Here is a 23,567-nt window from a genome sequence, read left to right on the forward strand (position 1 = left end):
TCCTCCTCTGTTGAGCCTTATTTCCTTCTCTGCAAAAAGAATATTGGCCTAGATCTAAGTTCTTAACTTGGAGTCTATAAACCTGAGGTTTGGGTTTTCTTTTTTAATATTTTGAAAACTGTATTTCAACCTAATTGGTTTTTTTTCTAATCATCTGTGTTTTTATCCTATGCTTGTAAAAACATTCTTCTTGAAGGGTTCTGTTGGTTTCACCAGAATGCTTCAGGGGTTCATGACACACAAAAAAGATTAAGAAATCCTGGCTTAGAACACTTCTTAAAGGCCCTTCTAGTTCTATATGATTCCAATGTAAGGTTCCCCTCCCTGTCACCCCTTACCCACCTACCCACCCCCAGGGATAGGAATAGCATAAACTCCTTAGTCTACTGGGAATTGGAATTTTTTTTTTTTTGGCTTATTTCCTGAGGCAAGGAAACATCAAATGTTTGGGAACTGAGGAGGATCTGGGGAACTAGAAGGATAACCCCAAAGAGAAGCAAAGGGCACCCAGGAGAGATGAAGCAGCAGCAGCAGTGGCCATTTCGACAATTCCCCTTGTCAAACCCACAGCTCCTCCTGCAACCCTGGAGAGTGGAAACTAGGGGAACAAGTGATAAGATATGAGCCTAAAACCGAGGTTCTCCAGTCCCACTGAGGTGATTGCTGAGGGAAAACACAGACATGAAGTGAATGGCTGTCCTCAGTCCCTTCCTTCCCAAGGGTGGGCTTGGTGTTCCTCTTATATTCTGCTTAACCTTTTTCCTTTCATAAATACCTATGGTTGATTCCTTTGCGTCCCTCCGTTTACAGTATGAAGACAAGATACCTTAGAGAGACCATTTTGTCTCCAATCCTCTCATTTTATAGAGTGGGGAAACAGAGACTCAGTGAGTGCCACAGAGCTATTAAGAACCAGGACTAAAGAAAATCTGGCTGGTGTGCTGTATCTCATCCAATGCTCTAGTGGATAGAGATCCATAAAGCTCCCAGAGACAAAGCTCCTCAGCCCTGTTAGTTTTCCTGGGGCATACCCGCAGGCCATACTTTTGTTCCATATCTACATTTCCAAGGTCCGAATTACAACAAATTGGCCTAAATCTGCCTCATCAGACACAAGCTTAACCTAGTCACCCCTAGAATTCTCATACTTTGTCCTTATATCCTCTATATCTTGTATTCCTAGTACAGTGTCTAGAATACAGTAGGTATATACAGACCTAGCTTGGAGACATTACAGGTTTGTTTCGAGACCACAGAAATAAAGTGATATCCCCAGAAAGCAAGTCACATGAATTTTATGGTTTCCCAGTACATATAAAAGTTACGTTTACACTATACTGTAGTCTATTAAATGCAATAGTATTATGTGTAAACACAGTTCATAACTTAATTTAAAAATACTTTATTGATTTAAAAAAATGTACTTTTAATTTCCTTCAAGAACTTTTCCTTTGCATTTAGTATTTTGTCGTTTGGCACAAGAGGCTTAGCTTTTGGTCCATCTCAGCTTTTGACATGCCTTCCTCACTAAGTTTAATCATTTCTAACTTTTGATTTAAAGTAAGAGAAATGGGACTCTTCCTTTCACTTGAAAACTTAGAGGCCATTGTCAAATTATTAATGAGCCTAATTTCAATATTGTTGTGTCTCAGGGAATAGGGAGGCCTGAGGAGAGGGAGAGATACTGGTCAGTGTAGCTGTTGGAACATTCATAACATTTATTAAGTTCTCTGTCTTATATGGATGTGGTTCATGCTGTCCCCTCCCAGTTACAATAGCAACATCAAAGATCACTAATCACAGATCACCATAACATTATAAAAATGGAAAAGTTTTAAATATTGCAAGAATTACCAAAATGTGAGATAGAAACACAAAGTGAGCACATGCTGTTGCAAAAATGGCGCTGACAAATTTGCTTGATCCAGGGTTTCCACAAACCTTCAATGTGTAAAAAAAAAACAACCCAAAAACCACAACACCCTGTGAAGTACAACAAAATAAGGTATGCCTGTCATAAATACACATCTATCAGTTGGAGGTTGTAGCTGAAGGGGAGAGAGTGAATGAAGCACAGAAGGACCTCTCCTGAAATAGTGCTCCAGGGGAGGCAACTACCCAAGGGGGAGTGGGGGAGAAGGCAGAGGCTTGGGTACAAGTCCCTCTAAAACACAATCTCTGGAGGGCGAGGGGCAGGTGGTTTGTCCCGGAGGCTATGTGGAGGTGGCTGGAAAACAAATTAGGCTTACTCCTAAATCCCTTGGAGCTCTCTGAAAGACAAGTGAAGAAATCTTATTTAAAGTATTGTTTTGCTAAGGACCACTCCCATAACAGTTTTTGACAAAACAATCCACAGTGGCAAGTAGATGATGACAATGAAGGACAATGCCAATGATACCAAACACTACTTAGAAATATTTCCATCACAGCTTCAGGCCAACCAGCTTCCACAAACCAAATCTAGCAAAACTCTGAAGTTTGAATGAGACCAAAAAAGCAAGATATGCAATGAGTAACTACAGTGACTTCTTCCACATCAGATCTGTCCTAAAAGTCAGCCCAGAAGCCTATGGGCAATAGGAAGGGGGGCCCACCAGTAATGCCAGCATCAGTACAGGGCAGCCTCCCATCATGACCAGAGGCAGAACATTTGTAACCCACAAAGTTCAGTATTTGGAGGCAAGGACAGAGTTTGCCTGAGCAAACTTCAAGGTGATCAGAAAACTCCAGAGTGGAAAACTTGGAAGGTCCAAGGAGTAGGCAGTGACCAGCAAGGTGCCATAATGCTCAGACCAGGATAGCCTGGGCCAAGGGGCTATAAAACTATATACCCTTTGACCCAGCAATACCATTAGTAAGTAGGTCTATATCCCAAAGAGATTAAAGAAAAAATAAAAGGTACATATGTACATGTACATATGACGGCAAAGAACTGGAAATTGAGAGGACACCCATCAACTGAACAATAGCTGTCATATATATTGTTTTAGAATATAATTGTTACAAGAGATGACAAGCAGGATGGTTTCAGAAAAACCTGGGAAGACTTATATGAACTCATGCAAAGTGAAGTGAGCAGAACCAGAATACTGCACACAGTAAAAACAATATAATGGTCAACAATGAAAAATTAGCTACTCTGATCAATAACATGATCTATAACAATTCCAAAGGACTTATGATACCTACCCCCAGAGACATAACTAATAGACTGAGTACGGAGTAAATAGTTTTTCCCACTTTTATTTTTCTTGTTGTTTTTTTTTTTTTTTTTACAACATGGCTAATATCTAATAGCAAAAACAACTGGCCTGGAAAACAGATCAAGGGAAGAAGATTCATTAAACTCCCTAAAAATCATAATAAAAAAATCTGGATACTATATTTCAAGAAATCTTAAATAACTGCTCATATCTAATAAATGCTTGTTGCCAAATCTAATAGAACCAGAAGGCAAAGTGAAGACAAAAAGATTCCATTGAATACCTCTTGAAAGGAACCCCAAAATGAAAAGTCCCAGGATTATTGTAACTAAAATAGAGAACTCCCACATCAAAGAAAAAATACTGCAAGTATCCAGAATGAAACAGAAATACTAAGAACTATAAGACCCATAAGACCTAGCAGATTCTACTACAAATACAAGCTCTTGGAATATAATATTCCAAAAGGCAAAATAAAAAGGTTTACAACCAAGAACAATTTAACCTGCTGATCTAAGTATAATCCTACAGGGGAATATTGCCTTTAATGTAAGAGGAACTCAAGTCTTAATGATGAAAAGACAAGAGCTGAGTAGAAATTTTAAATACAAACATGAGTTGAGAGAAATCCAGAAAAAAAGAACTTTGAAGAATTGAAAGCTATAGTTCTGACATCCCAATAAAGAGAAATGTGCCTCTTCAAAATCTTAATGTCTTCACTGAGTATTGAGGGAAAAAAGAAATGTCTTGGGGAGTGGATTGGTTATGTTTCAGGGTCTGAAGTGGGAAAGAAAAAGGGATGATAAAAGCATGAAACATGATGAAGCCTGTAAAACCACCTCTGGGGAGTGATGATATCCACGAGACACAGAGATATATTTTTGAACTATATAAGTATATTGCTTCTCTATGCTTATTTGTTACAAGGGTTTTTTTTTTCCCTCTTTCTTTTTTTAATTTGAGGGAGTAAGATTAAGGGAAGGGGTTTAGCAGTAGTGTCACAAAAAAAGAGGAGCATTGTAACATTTTTTTAAATGCACAGAATAGAAAGTTCATTCAGGAAGAAGGACAGAGAAGCAGGACAGTTTTGAAAGTAACTATTATTATATGCTTTTTTAAAAGTAGTGGGAAATGGAGACTGATTTCATATAGATCCCCTTTTTATGTTCTGCTGTATATACAGAAACACTCTTTTTTGAGGGTATTTAAGTTCAGAATATTAAAAAAATTAAAAATAAAATCTCAACACAAGTTTTGGTAACCTCCCTGGAAAATTTATTTGGAAATAAATTATGAGGTACCACAGAATCTTCTATCCAACCATAGACCGCTTCCTTCCTCTCAGGCGTACCTCATCTAACTTCTTTAGCACAGGGCCTGACTTTTTGGATTCTGAAGAGTAAGTTTTTAGAAGGTCCTGGTACAGGGTCTCCGTGTTGGGATGTGTGCTAAGAAAGGCCTTTTCTAGGACATACAGGTCTACACCCTTATCTTCAGGAAGGGCAGAAATGAAACTGAGCCCAAAGTCTATGAGTACCAGGCTCAGCTGTTCAACAGGCATTTTCAGAAGCATGTTTGAGGTGGTGAGATCTCCATGAATAACATCTTCATCATGCATTTGTGCCAGAACCTTCCCGATCTTTCTTGCTAAGAGGGAGAGTTGTTCAGGATCTGTTTCAGTCATCTGAATTGACTGAATATAGTCCCTTACAGTCAAGGATCCTTCAATATCTTCCAGGTATAAGCAATTGGAGGCATAGTCCACAAAAAAGACAATTGGGGCCAATATCCCTGTAGGAGAGACAAAAAGGAAAAGCTAGTTTTTATTATTAATAACTTTTAAAAGTTTTTACTATATATATTTGTAAAGGTCTAAGAGTTTTCTTATTGTGTCAAATAATTTCTGCAAGAGAAACAAAACTAGAAAGGTTGGGGTTGTATCTTATCTAAACTTTCTATCTAAAAAAGAAGAGTTCCCTGCATTCAGTGTACAGGAAACTGACTGATGCTTTTGCCATGTGCCAGGAGCTTCGAAAAGCGCCCCCCCCACCCTCTTCCGCCCTCCACCCCCGCAAGCGCGCACGCGCTCACCGGCGCGACGGCAGCGCAGCAGTGCCCGAGCCTCCTGCACCGTCCGCCGCCGGCTCAGCCGCGTGTCCAGTACAGGGTGCCGATAGCGCTTTGGGAAGCGCTCCTTGATCACCGCCGCGCGGCCCAGGAAGCGGCCACGGTACACGCGCGCCTCAGCCCCCTGCTTCACCAGCTCCAGGCCCCGCAGGAAGTCTCTGCTCCTCGCCCGTTCCCGTTCTAGCTTCCGCTCCTGTTCCTGGGCCGCGGCCAAGTCCGCAGTCTCTGCCGCAGCCTCCGCTGTAGCTGTCTCCCTCCCGGTCTCCGCGACGGCCTCCATTTTGCCCTACTCTCAACGGCCGCTTGGAATTCTTCGGCTCTTTTCGGAAACCCTCGATGGTTGGTCCCCCTCTTCGGAATGCTTCGGCTTTTTCCGGAAGCTCCGCCCCCTTCTCGTCGGAAGTTTCTCCGGCCTAGAGACAGGGAGTTGGGAGGGGTCTCTGAGTCCAAGCCCTTCATTTATTTTTTTTAGCAGTGTGTCGGGGAGGGCTGGAGGGAGAGAGAGAATTGGGACCCCAAAATTTTTTTTAATGAATGTTAAAAAGTAATTTTTAAAAAGTTCAAGAGCCTATATGAGATTGCACGCCGTCTTGGGGAGGGAGGGGGAGAAAATTTAAAACTCATGGAAGTGATTATTGAAAATTAAAAATAAATTAACTAGGGGTGGCTAGGTGGCACAGTGAATAGAGCACCGGTCCTGGAGTCAGGAGGACCTGAGTTCAAATGCAGCCTGAGACACTTAACACAAAAACTAGCCGTGTGACCTTGGGCAAGTCACTTAACCCCAACTGCCCTCCAAAAAGCAGAAAAACAAACAAAAAAATAAAAATAAACTAACGAATTAAAAAAAGTTCAGTGACTTGCCTCAAGTCACACAGTCATCTTGTCTCTTCCTTTAGACTGTGAGCTCGTTGAGGACAGGGACCGTCTTTTACCTTTCTTTGTATCTGCTCAGTGTCTGGCCATTAATAAATTCTTGGCAACGAGGGATCTGAGGATTCACAGGGGTTGCCTGAGATTTCAAATGCAGTGCCTGCTCCAGTGGATGAATGAATGAATGAGCGTGCATTAAGACTTATTTTAAGGTCAAGCCTGTTCTGAGGGCTGCAAATATGAATATAAAAGAAAAGGTTGTCCCTGACCCCAAGGACTTGACATTCTTCTGGGGGAAGGGGAGGACAGGGGAGGGGCTAAGGGGATACGGTGTCACACACTTTTCAGAAGCAATGGCAGTAAACCAGATTCTCCTCCTGCCTCTGAAACACACAATCACCCTGGGCAAGACACTTGTCAGTAACTATCTGTTACAGAGAAGATCCCAGAGTTTCCTTAGTTTTCTTAGTCTATACTAATGAAATCACAGGTCCAGTCTATCCAGAACTATCCAGGACTAGTTTGGGGAGGAAAATGCTAAGAGGACTGGGATCTACCTGAAATAGTGAACCAGGTGAGGTAATTATCAGGGGTGTGTGTGGGTGTGTTTGGGGGGAAGGACAGAGAGGGAGTTCTGAAAGGGTTAGCATCTTCAGGGAATAGCCTCTGGTCCAGGTGGCAAGGCAGTGGGGCAGAAGAGTGGCCCAGGATAAGGAGAAAATGTCTCATTTACTTGCTTCTCTACTGAACCCTTTCATCTTTCCAGAAACTCAATCTCGTCTCATAGGATCATGTACTCTAACCCACTCATTTTACAGAAGAGGAAACTGAGACCCTCAGAAATGAAGTGATTTGTCACACAGGTAGCAAAGCATTCCACTCCCTGTAACCTCTTCATAGACTTTTCAGTCCTTCTTATCTGCTTCCAGAAGATCTTTCTAGATCTTGTTTCATGGGTGAAATCCACATGGGACTTCCAAATGGATGAAGAGTGCATGTTTTCCAGATTATGGTTTGTAGTGTAGGCAGGCAGTCCATTGTGTTTACCTACTTTTAGATGTTCCCACAATAGAATCTCTGACTTTTGAAAGTAGGGACTGTTTCATTTTTGTGTCTGTATCCCTAACACCTAGCATAGCATCTGACATTTAGTAAGTATTTAATAAACTCTTGATAATTTGAATTGACTGAGTTGATAATGATTGTCCCTTTGTTCTTACTTTGAGATGTCTCTTTAATAACATGTGAATTCTTTGTCTTGTGATGAGTGCTTGTTGCCACGGGTACTTGATAACACATCTGTGATGACTGGTTGCTGAAGTCTATAGACTGACCAACATCATTGAGGGGAAGGGAGGAGTGGGTGGGGAAAGAGAAAGGGAAGGAGGGAGAGACAGAGACATAGAGAGAATGAGAAAGAATCAAGAGAAAGAACAGGGGCTACTTTTGGATTTAGTTCTCTGGAGAGAGCCCAGGACATCCAGGCAAGTCCTTTCAAGGAACAACAGTCTCAGTAAAAGCAGTGAACAAAGTCAGTGGTACATAGCTGAGGAGCTGATGGGCCAAACAGTGATTTGCAAGAAAATGAGTCACAGAGAGGGAGGCCAGGGGCAGAGTTAGGAGGGACTTCTGGACTAAACTTCCTATAGCTAAACGAGGAGTTCCTGGACAAAGTGGGAGCAAACCTAGATCTTGCTGTTTGTGGTACTTCGAGTTGTGTGATATAGAGTTTTGTGGTTTGGGAAATGAAAAGGAAAAGCATTTTCTGAGTGTTTACTATTATGCCAAGTGCTGTCAAGGAGTTCACTTTCTAACTGAGGGAGACAATACACAAAGGAGATCTCCTGTATTATCTTAATGGGATTTTAGAGATCTTTGATGGAGTCTTAGTCCCTAGTTTTTCAGAAAAGGAAACTTATGCTCAGAAGTTCAAATGACTTGTGTAAGGCTATATAGCTAGTGAATGCCTGACATGGGATTTGAACCCAATTTGACTCTTGTCTTCCATAAACACTGCCTCGTAACTTTTTATTTAACCCTAAGCACTTGCTACTTTGGGGGTGTGGTGGAGAGACAGGGTAGTACTAAAAGGTGAGCTCCCTTGAAAGTAGATGACATGAATTTGTGGTGGATCCAATCTGCAAGGTAGTAAGATTCCTCCATTAGTGTTCAGTAGCTTAGTGGAACCAATTGTAGCAGCAAGCACCCCAAGCGTGTCCTCAGGGTTTGCAGCTACCATAGGTTCTTGGATCTGCTTTGTTGAAGGAAAGCAACTCAAAATGGGTTAACAAGCTTACTTTAATCAGTCAGACATATATCGTTTACCTTGTTCAGGAGAAAAGGTCAGCACCCTGAACCTCAAAGCATACAGGCATAATTATCAAGACAGAAACATCAAGTAGACAGATTTCCAAACTGTCCAACCATTACATCCATACCCAGTCAACATCTGGGTTTCCACATTCTGGGTTTTTCAAAGCCGGGGGACTCTCAACAACGGCTTCCCAGAATTCAGATCAAATCACAGAACACTTCTCAAAGTGAGTCCCAAAAACAAAGCCACACATCAGGGCTTATATAGCCTTCTCCTGGCTCAGAGAATGTAACAACCTTATTGACTCACTGGCCAATCAAGAAGTATCTACTGAAAACAAGCCTCCCCCACCCCAGGCTTCAGGTGCACATTAGCCTAGGGGCAGGGAAGATCTTTAAAATTTACATTCTTATTACACCAATTGAGAAGAAAAATGGCAAAGTTTATCCAAAGCTAAGGACTGGCAGAGTGTGAATGGTAATAAGTCAAGAGGGCATGGGAGTCAAGGATGGGGGACGGTGTATAGTTAAATTGATCAACTCTAGGTAGGGTCAAGACTGTGAAGAGTCTTCCCAGAGTGTGAACCTGAGGCTATGCCCTGAAGATCTTAACCCTATCAGAACTCACTATATCCTCACCCCCTACATGTTCCTGTATTTACCCAATATATTCACTAGAGGAAGGGTTATGTATTGGGAGAATAGGAATGGATGGAAGGACTGGAGGTTATGGTGAAGATGAATAAGTTTAGGAGACAGTCATTCAGTCAATAAAGGCAGCTCTGCTGAGCTTGTTGCTTGCTGGCTTGTGTTTCTCCTTTGTTCTCGAAGAGGATTGTGACATGCAAGTGAATTGGATTTAAGTGAGGAAAGGCTGTGAAAAGTCACCAGCCTCACTTTCACCTCTAGAGCCATCTGGGTCCAATGACCAGATAAAAGGATCAGGACCACTGGAGATGACCCTAGAGGCAGTGGGGGCCCTTGGCCTTTTCAAGCTAAGGTCTTTAATAGGTCTCAGTTTGGCTGAGGCAAAGCACATTCAGTGATTAAAGCTTAACAAGAAATGAGACAGAGGATGCCTTCTTTATCTTATCCAAAAAAAAAAAAAAAATCAGTGTGGTAGGGGAAGACCCTCAGGGTTTCTGACCAAAACAGAAAGAATTGCTATTTGCCTTCATTTTGAACCAATAGAAAGGCAAAAGACAATCCCTGCTCTCAAGGATCCCATCTAATGAGGGAAATTACATGCAATAGACTATCAAAAGATATACTGGGTAAGTCTGAAATAATCCCCAAAGGGAGAGCAGTAGAATTAAGGGGGATCTAGAAAGGCTTCTGTAGGAGGTGGGATTTTAGGCAGGAATTGGAGAAAGTCAGAGAAGCCAAGAAGGAGAGCATTGTAGGGATGGAAGACAGCTAGTGAAAATGCTTGGAGTCGGGAGGTTATTCCATCTCTTGTTTGAGGAATGGAAAAAAGGCCAGTGCAGAGTACTTGGGGGGGGGGGGTGGAGTGGTTGTAAAGTATAAGAAGAATAGGAAGGTGGAGGTGAGGATAAGTTATGAGGGGCTTTAAAAGCCAAACAGAGCATTTTATATTTGATCCTGGGGTTGATAGGGAGCCACTGGAGTTTATTGAGTAAGGGGATAACATGGTCAGACGTGTGCTTTTAGAAGATCACTTTGCCAGCTGAGGAGAGGATAGACAGAAGTTGGGAGAGACTTGAGGCAGTCAGACTCACAAGTAGGTTACTATTGCAGAAGTCAGGGCTGAAGTGGGTAGGGCCTGTACCAAGGTGCTGGCAGTGTCAGAGGAGAGAAGGGGGTGTATGGAAGAGATGTTTTAAAGGTAAAATCGACAGGCCTTGGCAAAAGATTGGAGATGGGGGTTGGGAGTGAGAAAGAGTAAATAGCTGAGGATGAGAGACTAGGCTGAGACTAGGAAGCGGTGGCAGAAGGAAAGACAGAACAGGACACTGTCATCAGAGAAAGGAATATCATAGTTTAAGTTCATAGGTAGGAGAGATGGTAAGATTTCTCTCCGATTGACTTAGGTGGAATGAAAACATAGTCCATAGGAGTTAAGGAGACAGGCGAACTGGGAGACCAGAGTGCTTGAGGAGACATGTTTAGGTATATTGAAGCCCACTCCTCTCCCCCCCCCCCCCCCCCCACCTCACTCCCCCCCTCCAAGTATGGAGCAGGAGTCGAGTTGGAAGCAGAGTTGTGGGCTTAGAATTCCAGGAAATGAAGGAAAGTGACTTGGAGGCCAAGAGATAACAACACATATGGATAAGATGAAATAAATGGACAGAGTGAACCTCAAAGGTAGAGAGAATGCTCAGTGCTTGTAGCAAATAGAATGAATGGAAACTCCTTGGGGACTTCATTATTTTGTCTTGTGGCCTTAGCACCTACTGCTGCTTCTGGCACATAGCAGACATCTGACAAATTCTTACAGATTGATTGATCAGTTGATTTATAATGGCCATAGGGAACCAGGAACACACTTGTTTCTCTTGATCAGTGTGCTAGGACACATGAGATGTAGAACAGCCAGCAGTGGAGAAGGTGAATCATCTGGAGAACCTGTATTTCCCTGAATCCAGAAAGATGGAAAGATGATGAAAAGGAGACAGAGGATGAGGGGAAATATTTTGATGATTAAGTGGATTTTCCAAAGGGCACAATGGAAGAGGAAGGCCCAGGAGGAAAGAGACTGGGGAGTGGTGGATTAGATCTGTATGCCAGAGACATCAGGGGAAGGGGAGTTTTGTCTGCTTTTAGTAAAATGACTGGATTATCTCTCAAGTCCCTGCTGACTTCTGCTGACTTCCTACATCCACTTTTACTGTGACTTCCCCTTCTCAGTGCTGCCCTTCTCAAAGTTCCTGCCATCATAAAATCCTAGAATTTAAGAGGTGAGGATGAGGAGGAGCATCTCTATACTGGATTAAAGTCAAGACTGGAGTGGAGTATAACCCTGGGAAGTCCCTAACCTTTCTGGATCTGTTTCCTTCTCTGCAAAATGAAGATATTGCACTCCATCCATGACCTCTGAGAGCCCCTTGGGGAGGTGAATCAATGATCCTATAATTTTTAAACTAATTATAAAAGCTCACATGTCCTTGATACTGAAAAAAGCACTGCACTCACAACCACCTTCTAAAGTAGGTTCGAAAGCATCCTCCTTTTACAGAGGGCTCCAAGAAAGTGACACAGGGCAGCTAGGTGGCACAGTGAAGAGAGCACCTGCCCTGGAGTCAGGAGGACCTGAGTTCAAATCTGGCCTCAGTCACTTAACACTTACTAGTTGTGTGACCTTAGGCAAGTCACTTAACCCCAATTGCCCAGCTTCCCCTTCCCTTCTCCAAAAAGCAAAACAAACAAACAAACAAAAAGCAGAAAGGGACAGTCACTAGCTGTGTTCTGACTTGAGCCTAGGTCTTCCCATTTCACATCCAGCTCCTTGGTCTACTTGTAAGAATATTTCCAGTCCCTCCACAAACCCACACACCCATTTTAAATAGCTAGAAATGAAAGGGAAAAAAAGAGTAGTTTGTCCCCCCCACCCCCAGCTAATGAAGTGAAGGGTGTGACCCCATCCTGGGCAACCCAGCCAACTCCAAAAAAGGCCTCCTACAACAGAGCTGTCTGCAACTGCTATCTCCATGAGGTGCAAATGCTTGATCATTTTCTCAAAGCAATTAAAACCTACTTCAGAGCAATTGCCTCTCCATTGTTCAGCCTTCAAAGTGCATCACTTAATTAGCATGATTATTAGTATCATTGTTATAACCATCACCGGGGTTACCAACCCCTTAGGAACACCTGCCTAATTAAGTCCCTTTGACAACCTCCTTTTGAGTTCCATCTTAATAAAAAGACTTTACAATCTAATATAATAAACAGCATCTCCCATTCTCCTTATTCTACTGGTATATTCATTCTATTATCTTTCCACTGGAGAACAATAGCTCCAGTTTGTGAAGCTTCATGGCTATAAAGCAGTTTCTCATAACAACCCAAGGAAGTACCAAGGCCAGGGATTATTTTCAGCCATTTTATAGATGAGGAAACTGAGGTCCAGGGATATGAGAAGACTCATAGTCATCAACCAGTAAGTGGTAGCCTGTGGACTCAAACCCAGGGCTCTGGCCTCTCAGTCCAGTGAGCTTTCCACTATACCCTGGCCCCATTTTCTTTTTCTTTTTTTTTTTCCAAATTGAATTTTTTAAACTAAATTTTATGTTTATTTTTAGTTTACATCATTCATTTCCACAAGATTTTGAGTTACAAATTTTCTCCTGGTCTTTTCCCTACCCAATACCCCAAAACAGCGATCCCACTGTATACCCCCTCCCCTAATCTGCTCTCTCATATATCCTCCCCCATCCCCACTCTGACTTTCTGATAAGGCAAGATGGATCTCCATACCCCAATGCCTGTATATCTTATTTCCCAGTTGCATGTTAAAAAAAATAATAATGATAATTTTTTTAAACATTTGATTTTAAAACTTTGAATTCCAGATTCTTTCCCTCCCTTGTCAGCCACCCTTACTGGGAAGATAAACAATTCAATATAGGTTGTGTATGTGTAGTTACACAAAACATTTCCATAGTGGATATATTGTGAAAGACTGACTATATTTCCCTCCATCCTATCCTGCCCCCCCACTTGTTCTATTCTCTACTTTGACCCTGTCCCTTTTCAAAAGTGTGTGCTTTTAACTACCCCCCCAAGCCTGCCCTCCCCTCCATCATCTCTCCCTTTCATCCCCTCCCCCCTACTGTCCTGTAGGACAAGATACCCAATTTTGTGTGTATGTCATTCCCTCCCTAAGCCAAATTCAACGAGATTTTTGCCTTCCTGTTCTTCCCCTATATTGTAAGTTATCCCTTGCCTCTTCTATATGAGATAATTTACCCCATTCTATCTCTCCCCATCTCCTCTCATCTCAATTTCACCTTTTAAATGTCATCCCTTCCTATTCAATTGATCCTGTGCCCTCTGTCTATATATACCTGTACACATATATACACTTACATATGTATTCATGTGCACATATACTCTCCTATATAGACATATATGTATGTATACATATATATATATACAATTTATATTCCCTTCAACTATCCTCATACTGAGAAAAGTTTCATGAGTTACAGTTATAGTTTTTCCATGAAGTCATGTAAATAGTTCAACTTTGATAAGTTCCTTATGATTTCTTTTCCCTGTTTACCTTTTCATGCTTCTCTTGCTTCTTGTATCTGAATGTCAAATTTTCTATTCAACTCTGGTTTTTTCATCAAGAATGCTTGAAAGTCCTCCACTTCATTGAATAACCATATTTTCCCCTGAAACATTATACTCAGTTTTGCTGGGTAGGTGATTCTTGGTTTTTAATCCTAGCTCTTTTGATCTCCAGAATATCATATTCCAAGCCCTTCAATTCCTTAATGTATAAGCTGCTAGATCCTGTGTTGTCCTGATTGTGTTTCCACAATATTTGAATTGTTTCTTCTTGGCTGCTTGTAATATTTTCTCCTTGATCTGGGCATTTTGGAATCTGACTATAATATTCCCAGGAGTTTTCTTTTGGGGATCTTTTTCAAGAAGTGATTGGTGAATTCTTTCAATTTCTATTTTGCCCTCTGGTTCTAAAATGTCTGGGAATTTTTCCTTGAGAATTTCTTGAAGGGTGATTTCTAGGTTCTTTTTTTGATCATGGCTTTCAGGTAGTCCATTAATTTTTAAATTATCTTTCCTGGAGCTATTTTCCAGGTCAGTGGCTTTTGCAATGAGATATTTCACATTGCCTTCTATTTTGTCATTTGTTTGGATCTGTTTAATAGTATCTTGATTTCTCATAAAGTCATTAACTTCCATTTGCTCCAATCTAATTCTGAAGGAATTATTCTCTTCAGTGAGCTTTTGAAATTCTTTTTCCATCTGTAAAATTTGACTTTTTAAGGCATTCTTCTCCTCATTGGCTTTTTGGGCCTCTTTTGCCATTTGAGTTAATCTATTTTTTAAGGTGTTATTTTCTTCAGTCAGGTTGTTGACTCTCTTTTCATGATTTTCTTTCATCATCCTCATTTCTCTTCCCAATTTTTCTTCTTCTTCTCTTACTTGATTTTCAAAATCCTTCTTGAGCTCCTCCATGGCTTTTAACCAATTCATATTTTTCTTGGAAGCTTTTGGTGCAGAAGTTCTGACTTCAATGTCTTCCACCAGCTCCATACCTTGATCCTTTTTGTCCCCCAAAAAGGATTCTATTGCCTGTTTGTGCTTCCGTTGCTTGCTCATATTGGCAGGTTAATTGACATTAATTAAATTGACAATCAATTACTTGATTTTTGAGCTTTTTGCCATGTAGAACTCTGCTTCCAGAGGGGAAAGCTTTGTCCCAAATCGCTGGGGTTTTCACAGCTGCCAGAGCTCTTAGGAGGGTGCTTTCTCTACAGCCCTCACAAGCTGGCTCAATGAACACACACCTCAGGACCACCACCAAAGACTGCGATTAAAGCAAGAGCAAATACCCTCTGAATGGTCGCTCAGCCCCCCTGTGTTCTGAAGCAGCCATGCAGTGGTGGCTGCAGAGCTGCAGCACCTCTGATGCTTCTCACTCCGGGGCCAGGGGCTGGACCGTACTCCTAGACTTCCCAGTTCCAACAGAGTTCTACACTGACCTTTTACTTTGTCTTTGGCATTTATGAGTTGATATTTCTGGAAAACACCACAGCTACTAGTGATCCACTCTCCCGATGTCCTTCCAGCCAGGCCACCATGGGGCTAAAACCCTCCAGTTCACATGGGGCTGGGCTTGGCTCCCAGTGCTGAACCCTTCCTGCCCATCTTCCAGGCTCCCTTCAGTGGGAGATTTGTTTCTCTCTGTGACTTTGTGGGTTCTGTAGCTCTAAAGTTTGTTTAATCATATTTTATAGATATTTTAGGTAGTTATGGGGGGAGCACACAAGTTTTCCTGTTTCTACACCGCCATCTTAGCTCTGCCCCCCCAATTGAATTTTTTTTAAAAATTACAGCTATCTTTTGATTTTTGGTGGTTTTTTTTTACCTTCATTTCCAAACATTTCTTTCCCTCTTCCTCTAAAGAGTCATCCCTTGTAAGAAAAGAATAAAAAAGAAATGGAAAAAAAATAAGTTCAGCAAAAGTAATCCAAATCTGACAATATGTGTGACACTGAGAACAATGTTATATAAACTTTGTCCAGAAACCTGTCATTATAGAAATGTGTTGAGCTTGTTTATTTGGGAAAGAGGGAGGAAACAATTATTAATTGCCTGCTGCATGCCAGGCATCATTCTAAGCCCTTTTCACAAATGTCACTCAATCCTCACAATCCTGGGAAGTAGGTGCTATTGTGATCCCCATTTTACAGTTGAGGAAACCGAGGCAAACAGAGGTTAAATGACTTACCTAAAGTAACACAGCCGGTTAGTGGCAGAGGCCAGATTTGAATTCAGGTCTTCCTGACTCCAGGCCCATTGCCTTATCTACCATACCTATCTGGAGATTAATTCTGTGATGTCATTGATGTGGATATAAAGGTACCCTCAGGGTTAATATTAAGGTTTGCCTTTTCAGTACCTTGGGAGACCCTCCTGAGCCTTAGAACATCCTAAAGTAAACTTCCCCCTTGTCCTGGACCATGGAATTCCTTGTCACCTTTCCATCCCAGGTCATAAAATTTCCCCTCTCTCCCTTATCTTGTGTCATCCATCTTCCTCATCCTGTCTCTAAATCTTTAACCCCCATTAGAAACCCTAAAATTACATCACCATCTGTGTAGCTTTCTGGTTATATAAGTTTAGTCCTTTTTCTATATCAGTGCCTTTGTTTAGCTCCTTACTAAATCTCAGGCCTGAATGATTTTGCGTCAGTAAAGCTCCCATTGGCTAAAGAGAAGGTCTAAGTGAATTCCTTTAAAAACCTGAACCAGCTCTCCCCACTCTGACCTCAGTAATTGTGGTTCTACTTGACTTGGTTGTCTCATTCTGTGGGTTCTCCTGTTCTCAGGGCTCACTTCCTCATCTTCTTAGTGGGCACTGATGCATTCCTGAGTACACGAAGTTTAAATTGTAGAGCTCTGACTAGGCAGGCAGAACATCAGTATATGGTGGACCCTGAGGAAGATAATGTTATCTGAGGTATATTGGGACTCCAGGAGGCTGCACAGGTTATGTTGCCTTCATGGGATACTGTAGTACCTTTGTTGTTAATAGCAACTCTGGGTCCGGTTCCAGATCCCTCCCTTTCCTAACTCCTTTGACACTTAGCTATTAGCATTTTCTTACATCCTAACTAAGGGTTTTCCAACTCAGGGTACAGAAGAATAATAAATAACCATATTATCCTATTGACACTAATTCACTTTTTAAAAATACAATTAAATTATAAATACATAATATATAAATATAATATAAAATATAATTAAAGAGACAAAATGCCACAATGGATAGAGAGCTAGTTTTAGAACCAGGTTCACATCTTTCCTCTGACACAATACTGGCAAAGTGACTCTAAGCAAGTCACTTTATATCTCAGTGTTCTAGGCAACTCTCTAAGACTGAGAATGGTAGAGAAGGTGCAGGACTCCATTGGCAGAAGGAGTTTCTAATACCAATGGAATCTATCCAGGCTTCTCCCTACTATTTTTTTTATATGTGTATGCACAGTAAACTCTAGAAATTTATTTCAGTTGATATAGAATAGAGAGTACAGGAAGGTTTGCTGGAAGCCAAGGGGTACAGGAACCAAAAAATGTTGGGACCCCCTGTTCTAACTCATTCTCTAAGCCTTCACAAAGGACCATGGGAAGTTAGAGCTTGAAAGACACTTAGGAACTGTTAAGTTCAAACTCTTCATTTTATAAAGACCAGGCTCTCAAAGGGGAAATGAGGTGGAAGAGTAGATTAGAGTCATAAGTAGAAGGGATTTGAGAAAACCAAATAGCAGAACTGGAAAAAATCTTAGAAATGTCTAGTCCAACTTTCACATTGCAAAGAAAAGGTTATGTATGGGCCAACTGGACCATGGGAACTTCAGTGACAGGGACTATGGCTTCTTTTCTCATATCTTCTATATCCTTCAGCACAGGACTGGGTACATAGTAGGTGCTAAAGTCACAGCTTGCAAATTCAATCTCTTTATTTAAATTTTCTTTAAACTTTAAATTTTTAGTTTTTTTTAAATCCTTTTTTTCTGAATACGTCCCTCAATCTCCCCTAACCAGGGAGTAAATCCTTGTAACAAAGATTTTAAAAGAGAAAAAAATAGTTCAACAAACCAACCAATAGCAGCTTATATAATATTCCACATCCACAGTCCCCCACCTCTGTGAAAAGGAGAGAGAGGCTGCTAATTAATTTTTTTCTCTTTTTTTATGCCGGGGTGGGGGAAAGAGTGGTACTCTCCTCATGCAAGCCTCTGTCCACAAGTCCTAGTCCAAATTTACTTTGGTGATTTGAGTAACTGATGCTAAAGCTAACTGCATTTTGGTCAGTTATAGGTTTAAAATATGAAAGGCAAGGGGAAGGGGTCTATTTGAACAAACTGATAATTTTACAGCCAAATTAAGGGAAGGTTTCAGAATAGGAATTGATTGCCATCTGTCTCACTGAGAGAGGTAGCTGCCCAAGACCATCCAATGCCCCTGAGCTGGGTTAATGGAATTCTGTTATAAAAGGGTCACTTTAAAATGAAATTTAGTTCAGCTAAAGTCACATTAGTGCTAAAAAAAAATATTCAGTGTTCCTTGGTCTTATAATTCTCATATTCTGGAATTGGATTTGATGACTATATTTTGTCAATTTCAGTTCATCTAAAGTTGACGATATTCTTCTAATAAAATCTTTGGCTGTACCATTGATCTAGAAATTCTGCTGTCTCTTCACTGTGGCATAATTGACTTATGGAATTTTTTTCTAAAAATGTAAAATAAAGATTATTTTGAAATTTTTGGGATGGGGGGAAGGAGAGCTATCCATTTGGGCTGGAATCACAAGGTAAAGGCGTAATAGAACTGAGCTTTGTGAGGACAGGGGCTGTTTTCTGTTGTCTTTAAAGCTCCTGCACTTAGCATGGTGCCTTGAAAATACAGAGTGGTCAATTCTTGTCGGATTGGACTGGATCAGACCAGAAAGGTGTCTGGAAGTAATTGAGAGGAGGGAACAAGGATGCAATGATCTCAAGCAATGCTGTAGTTACCTTAAGAAATATTTTTCTACACAAAAATAGCAACCAAGAAGCATTTATTGAATGCCTATCAATCAGTCAATCAACACACTTATTAAGACCTACTATCACTATGCTAGGATCTGAGGATTCAAAGACAAAAATTAAAATAGTACCAGCCCTCCAGGAGCTTGCATTTTATGGGAGAAACTACATTACCTATTAGTAAGTACTTAAGATATGAAAAAAGTAATTTCTGGAGGGCACTAGGAACTCAGGAAGATCAGATAAAGTTTCTTGTAAGGAGCAATGCTTAGCTAAGTTTGAGAGGAAACTAGGAATTCTAAGAGAGAGAAGAAGGAAAAGCATTCCAGGCTTGGGGCACAGCCCATGCAAGGGCACAGAGGTAGGAAATGGTTTGTTGTACCCTAGAAATAGTAAATCAGATTGACTAGAATATAGTGGATGTAAGGGGAGTAATGTGCGATATCTGGGAAGGTTGGCAGAATTGTGAAGGGCCCTAAATGCAAAACAGAGGAATTTATATTTCATCCTAGAAGCAATAAGGAGCCTGGACCTTCTTGAGCAGAGAAGTGACATGGTAAGGTCTGTGCTTTAGGAATATCACTTTAGTATCTGTAAGGAAGCTAGATTGGAGAGGGGAAAGACAAATCAGGGAGACCAAATAGTACTCTATTTTCCCCAGTAATGTGGATTCTTTAAATTTCTTTTTTATTTTGAACTTAGAATTGGATATTTCCATATACAAAGTCAAATTTAAAAAACCATACATGAAGTTACAAATCTATTATGTATAGTTTGCTTTTCTTTTTACACATAAATAATATGATATGTAATGTAACATAATAAATATAATATAATATATTCAACATGTGACTTTGTAATAGAAATGCAAATTTAAAGATCTTCCCTGCCCTTAAGCCCTTCAATAGGCTTAAGAGACTCTGAGAACCTTCCTTGATTTGAAAATATACTCTGCCTGCTAATAGGCTGAATGTGGTCATATGGAGCCTGTGGCAGGAGGCCTGGTTTTCAGGAATGCCCACACCTAGATGCTGTGTGATTGGGCAGTGGGTCAAGAGGGTGGTTACATTCTCTGACCCAGGAGAAGGCTATATAATCCCTGATGTGAGGCTTTGCTTTGGGGCTCACTTTGAGAAGTGTTCTGTGATTTGATCAGATGAGATTCTGGGAAGCCGTTGTTGAGAGTCCCCCCCCCCTTTGAAAAACCCAGATGTTGATTTGGTATGGATGTAATGGTTGGATAGTTTGGAAACCTGTCTACTTGATCTGTTTCTTTGTCTTGATAATTCTGTCTGTATACTCTGAAGTTCGGGGTGCTGACCTTTTTCCCCTGAGCTAGGTAACGATACATATTTGACTGATTAAAGTAAGCTTGTTAACCCATTTTGAGTTGCTTTCCTTTAACAAAGCAGATCTAAGAACCTGTGTTGGCAGCCACCCTGGGGACGCTGGGGTGCTTGCTGTACAGACTTTTAAAGAGGTCTTATTTGTTTGTGATTCTTTCTGGCTTTCTGTGCATTAAACAGATGTTCTTTCTTTGATGGCACAGATTCTATAGACTACATGGTAAATGGGACTATAGATGTTACCTTGTTCAGTGATCTGCTGAGCATTGATATAAGGTAGATACCTGTGTGCCAAAGGTTTTAGCAGCATCATAAAGGAAGATATTCCACCTGAGATCCAACTAAAAGGATAATTATCTTAACAATGGCAAATTTCTCCAAATGCTCTATTTCTAGATGAAATCCTACTAACTGCATTGAGCTGCCTTGGGGAAAGCCATGATAATGAAAAAGTTTGGTCAAACCAGCCACACTAGAAAAACAAAATGGATGAAAAAAATGTACATTACCTAGATTGTGACATGCAATTGGATGTTACATCCAGTATGCAGAATTAGTCCATCAATATTTTTAGTTTGGTCAAGTGTTGAGGTCGGTAATGAGATGGAATTCAACAGGAAGTAGGTAAGAAGCTGGCTTATGTTTTGGAAAATTTTGCTTACTTCTTTAACACCCCATCTCTTTACCAACATTATTCTGTTCATGTGAATCAAGGAACTCCACTACCTCAGAATAATTATGATAACAAGTACTCCAAAAGTCACTAGAAAGATTCGTGTTGGGTAAAATCATCATTTAACGTGTTACTAGTCATAAATTATAGGATCACAGACCTAGAGCTTGAGGTCACCTAGCCATTTTGACAGATGAGGTAACTGAAGCCCAGAGAAAATGAGTTAGCCAAAGGCATGTTACTGATGCCCTGGGTATAAGAAGTGCTATAAAGGAAATTGTGAGGAGGTGGGCTGGCAGGTGGTGAGATTGAGTGAAAACAGAGAGGACATGAATGGCCATTGGCGCTAAGGTGATCAAAGGAATAGGAGGAAGAAGGCATCTTTCGAATTTAGTGAATCCTTCATGGGAAAACTCAGACTAAGTTACCTATCATCCAAAGGGTAAAGGAGTTGTGGGCTGAATGCCAGGCAGGCAAGAAAGATGCATTTTACTTGGTTTATGACACTAAATTAAACACACCATGATTCAAGTGTGGCCTTCTTCAGCTAGGCCATTATTCAAAGGCTCACCTTTGTTCTTTAAGGTGTTGGCTTCTTTCAGTCTGCTTTTGACTGCCTTCTCATGGTCACCCCTGGAGCTGCTTTCCACCTCTTTTGAGCTGCAACTGGTACTGAGGGGATGGGGGACAGCTTAATGTGCCACTCAAGCTTGTCTGTGTCCATGAGAGCTTTGGTCAGCCTGTTTCTTGCCTGGCTTTCAGCCCACCAGATAGTCTGAATGAAAGTCCAGAAGAGATCTGGGCCAATGCCCTCCTAGGCTGGTAGAGCCAAAGACCAAGAAAGAAGATGCCACTTCTACCCCCATGCATGTTCTCCACCCCTAGGATAGCATGTACTCCAGATGCACGGAGACCACTCCTCTCGGGCCCCTTAGAGTCAGGCCAGTCTGACTTGTTTGCCAGTGTGAAAATGACACCTCCCATCTATATAGTACTTTAAGCATTTTACTCCATTGCTTACAATGATCTTGTGAGGTAGATGGAGAAATTGAGGCAAAGAGGTGAAATTATTTGCCCAGGTTCCTACTTATGTTTCTATGAGTTGTTTTCTTTTTACGTGCATTATCTCATTTGATTTTCACAAAAGCCCTGTATGCTTGGTCGGTTAGGAATTATAATCCCAATACATAGATGAGGAAACCAGCCAAGAAAGGTTCATTGACTTGCTCAAAGAGTCCTCCAACCAGGCTCACAGGTGAACATTCATTTGCATGTCATGGCACCACCTCCTTTATGTCATAGTCCTCTTGGAGAAAAAAGGACAAACAACAAAGGAACTGTGATCTGCATTACTAGGGGAGCTCCCTCATCAAGGAAAACAAATGTTTCAAATAGTCAAAATAAGTGAATTGTAGACGATTCGCACTAATCATGGATTGATTTAATACCAGAGTCAAAAGGGATCTTTGAATATAGAACAGCTGTGCCTAACAGAACTGGGTACTCCATGGGTGGGTGAACCTCAGAGCTGAAAGGGATTCTAGAATATAAAACATCAGAGGATCTTGGACTGTAGAACTTTTAAAATGTCAGAGCTGGAAAGGGCCTTCAAAGTAACCTGAATGACACACCTCATTTTACAGAAAACATGCCCAGAGAGGGAGAAGGGCCTACCTGTCCAAAGTCACACATTGAGTCAGTGGCAGAGACCATAACCTAGATTTCTTGACTCACAGCTCACTTCTCTCTCCATTATACCACGTGTTCTCTCCAGAGTACAGACAGAGAGTCTTTCATCTTTACTTTCCTGGATAAACTAATTTTTGCTTCTCTAGGTGGTGCTAGATGGCAAGATTAATAGACCATGAGGCTTGGAGTCATGAATACTTGAGTTGAAATCCCTTTTGGGACACTTACTACCTTTGTGACCCTGGACAAGTCATTTGACCTGCCTCAATTTCCTCAGCTATAAAATGGGGACCATTGTAGCATCTATTTCCTAGGGTTGTAGTAAGGATCAAACAAGATCATATTTGTAAAGCACTTGGCACTTACTATGTGCCTGGCACAGAGGAGGTGCTTAGTAAGTGCTTCTTTCCTTCCTTTTATTCCCCCTTCCTCTCCTTTAGGAAGCTGCACCCCTTTGGTGATTTGGAAAGTTAGAATGGGAATAACATCCCCAGAACGACAAGCAGGGGACCAGAAGGAGTCAATAGTTTGTTCAGAATGAGCAGCAGCGGTTCCATCATTCATTGTGGCCTCCTAATTATTACTTTATGCTATCAGATTTTGAGCTTGAAGGGTCTTTCAGAGCCATTCCTTCATTTTGAAGATGAGGAGGCTGAGGCTCAGAGAGGTAAAGCATGCCCAGGGTCATACAAGCAGCATGTGATCAGAGCTGCCCTTTGAGCCCTGCTTCCCTGACTCCAAATCCAGGGCTCTTTTCTCTGTACCTTTCATAGAAGGTCAGAGATGTAAAGGAAGTCACCAGGGATGACCTGGTCCAGCCCAGTGAAGATGAAAGAACAGTGGATTTGTAGACAGGGTATATGGGTTCAAACCCCAATCTGCCACTTACTAGCCCTGTGACCTTGGCTGTCACACAACTTTGGGAGCCTTAGCAGTCTCTTTCACAAACAGGGTGGGGGTGGGGGGCATTGAATTTACAGATTGAATGTAAGGGACTCAGATGATTTTGTCTTTTTGTCCTTAGCCCCTAACACAGTGCTTACAGTGAGGAGCGTGGTTTCTACTAGGTTCCTTTCAGCTCTAGAACTTCTAGCTCTAGA

General features: G+C 41.3%; 1 protein-coding gene across 1 annotated transcript; it reads right to left on the minus strand.

Moving 5' to 3' along the window:
- Positions 1 to 4,455: 4,455 nt before the first annotated feature.
- TP53RK (TP53 regulating kinase) lies at positions 4,456 to 6,081 on the minus strand. The gene is made up of 2 exons (XM_069072327.1): positions 5,295 to 6,081; positions 4,456 to 4,994 (listed from the first exon to the last, which is right to left on the minus strand). The coding sequence occupies exons 1-2, from the start codon at positions 5,608 to 5,610 to the stop codon at positions 4,516 to 4,518; spliced, it is 795 nt and encodes a 264-aa protein (XP_068928428.1). The 5' UTR covers positions 5,611 to 6,081; the 3' UTR covers positions 4,456 to 4,515.
- Positions 6,082 to 23,567: the final 17,486 nt, after the last annotated feature.

The sequence above is a fragment of the Petaurus breviceps genome, unplaced genomic scaffold (genome assembly GCF_028583685.1).
Source record: "Petaurus breviceps papuanus isolate PSGF00001 unplaced genomic scaffold, PetGlider_PUasm1.0 90847, whole genome shotgun sequence".
Classification (NCBI taxonomy): domain Eukaryota; kingdom Metazoa; phylum Chordata; class Mammalia; order Diprotodontia; family Petauridae; genus Petaurus; species Petaurus breviceps.

Coding starts and splice junctions, on each gene's coding strand:
- TP53RK (XM_069072327.1), bottom strand. CDS start 5,610: ATGGAGGCCGTCGCGGAGACCGGGAGGGAGACAGCTACAGCGGAGGCT. Junction 4,995..5,294: donor GCTGCGCTGCCGTCGCGCCG/GTGAGCGCGTGC, acceptor TCTCTCCTACAG/GGATATTGGCCCCAATTGTC.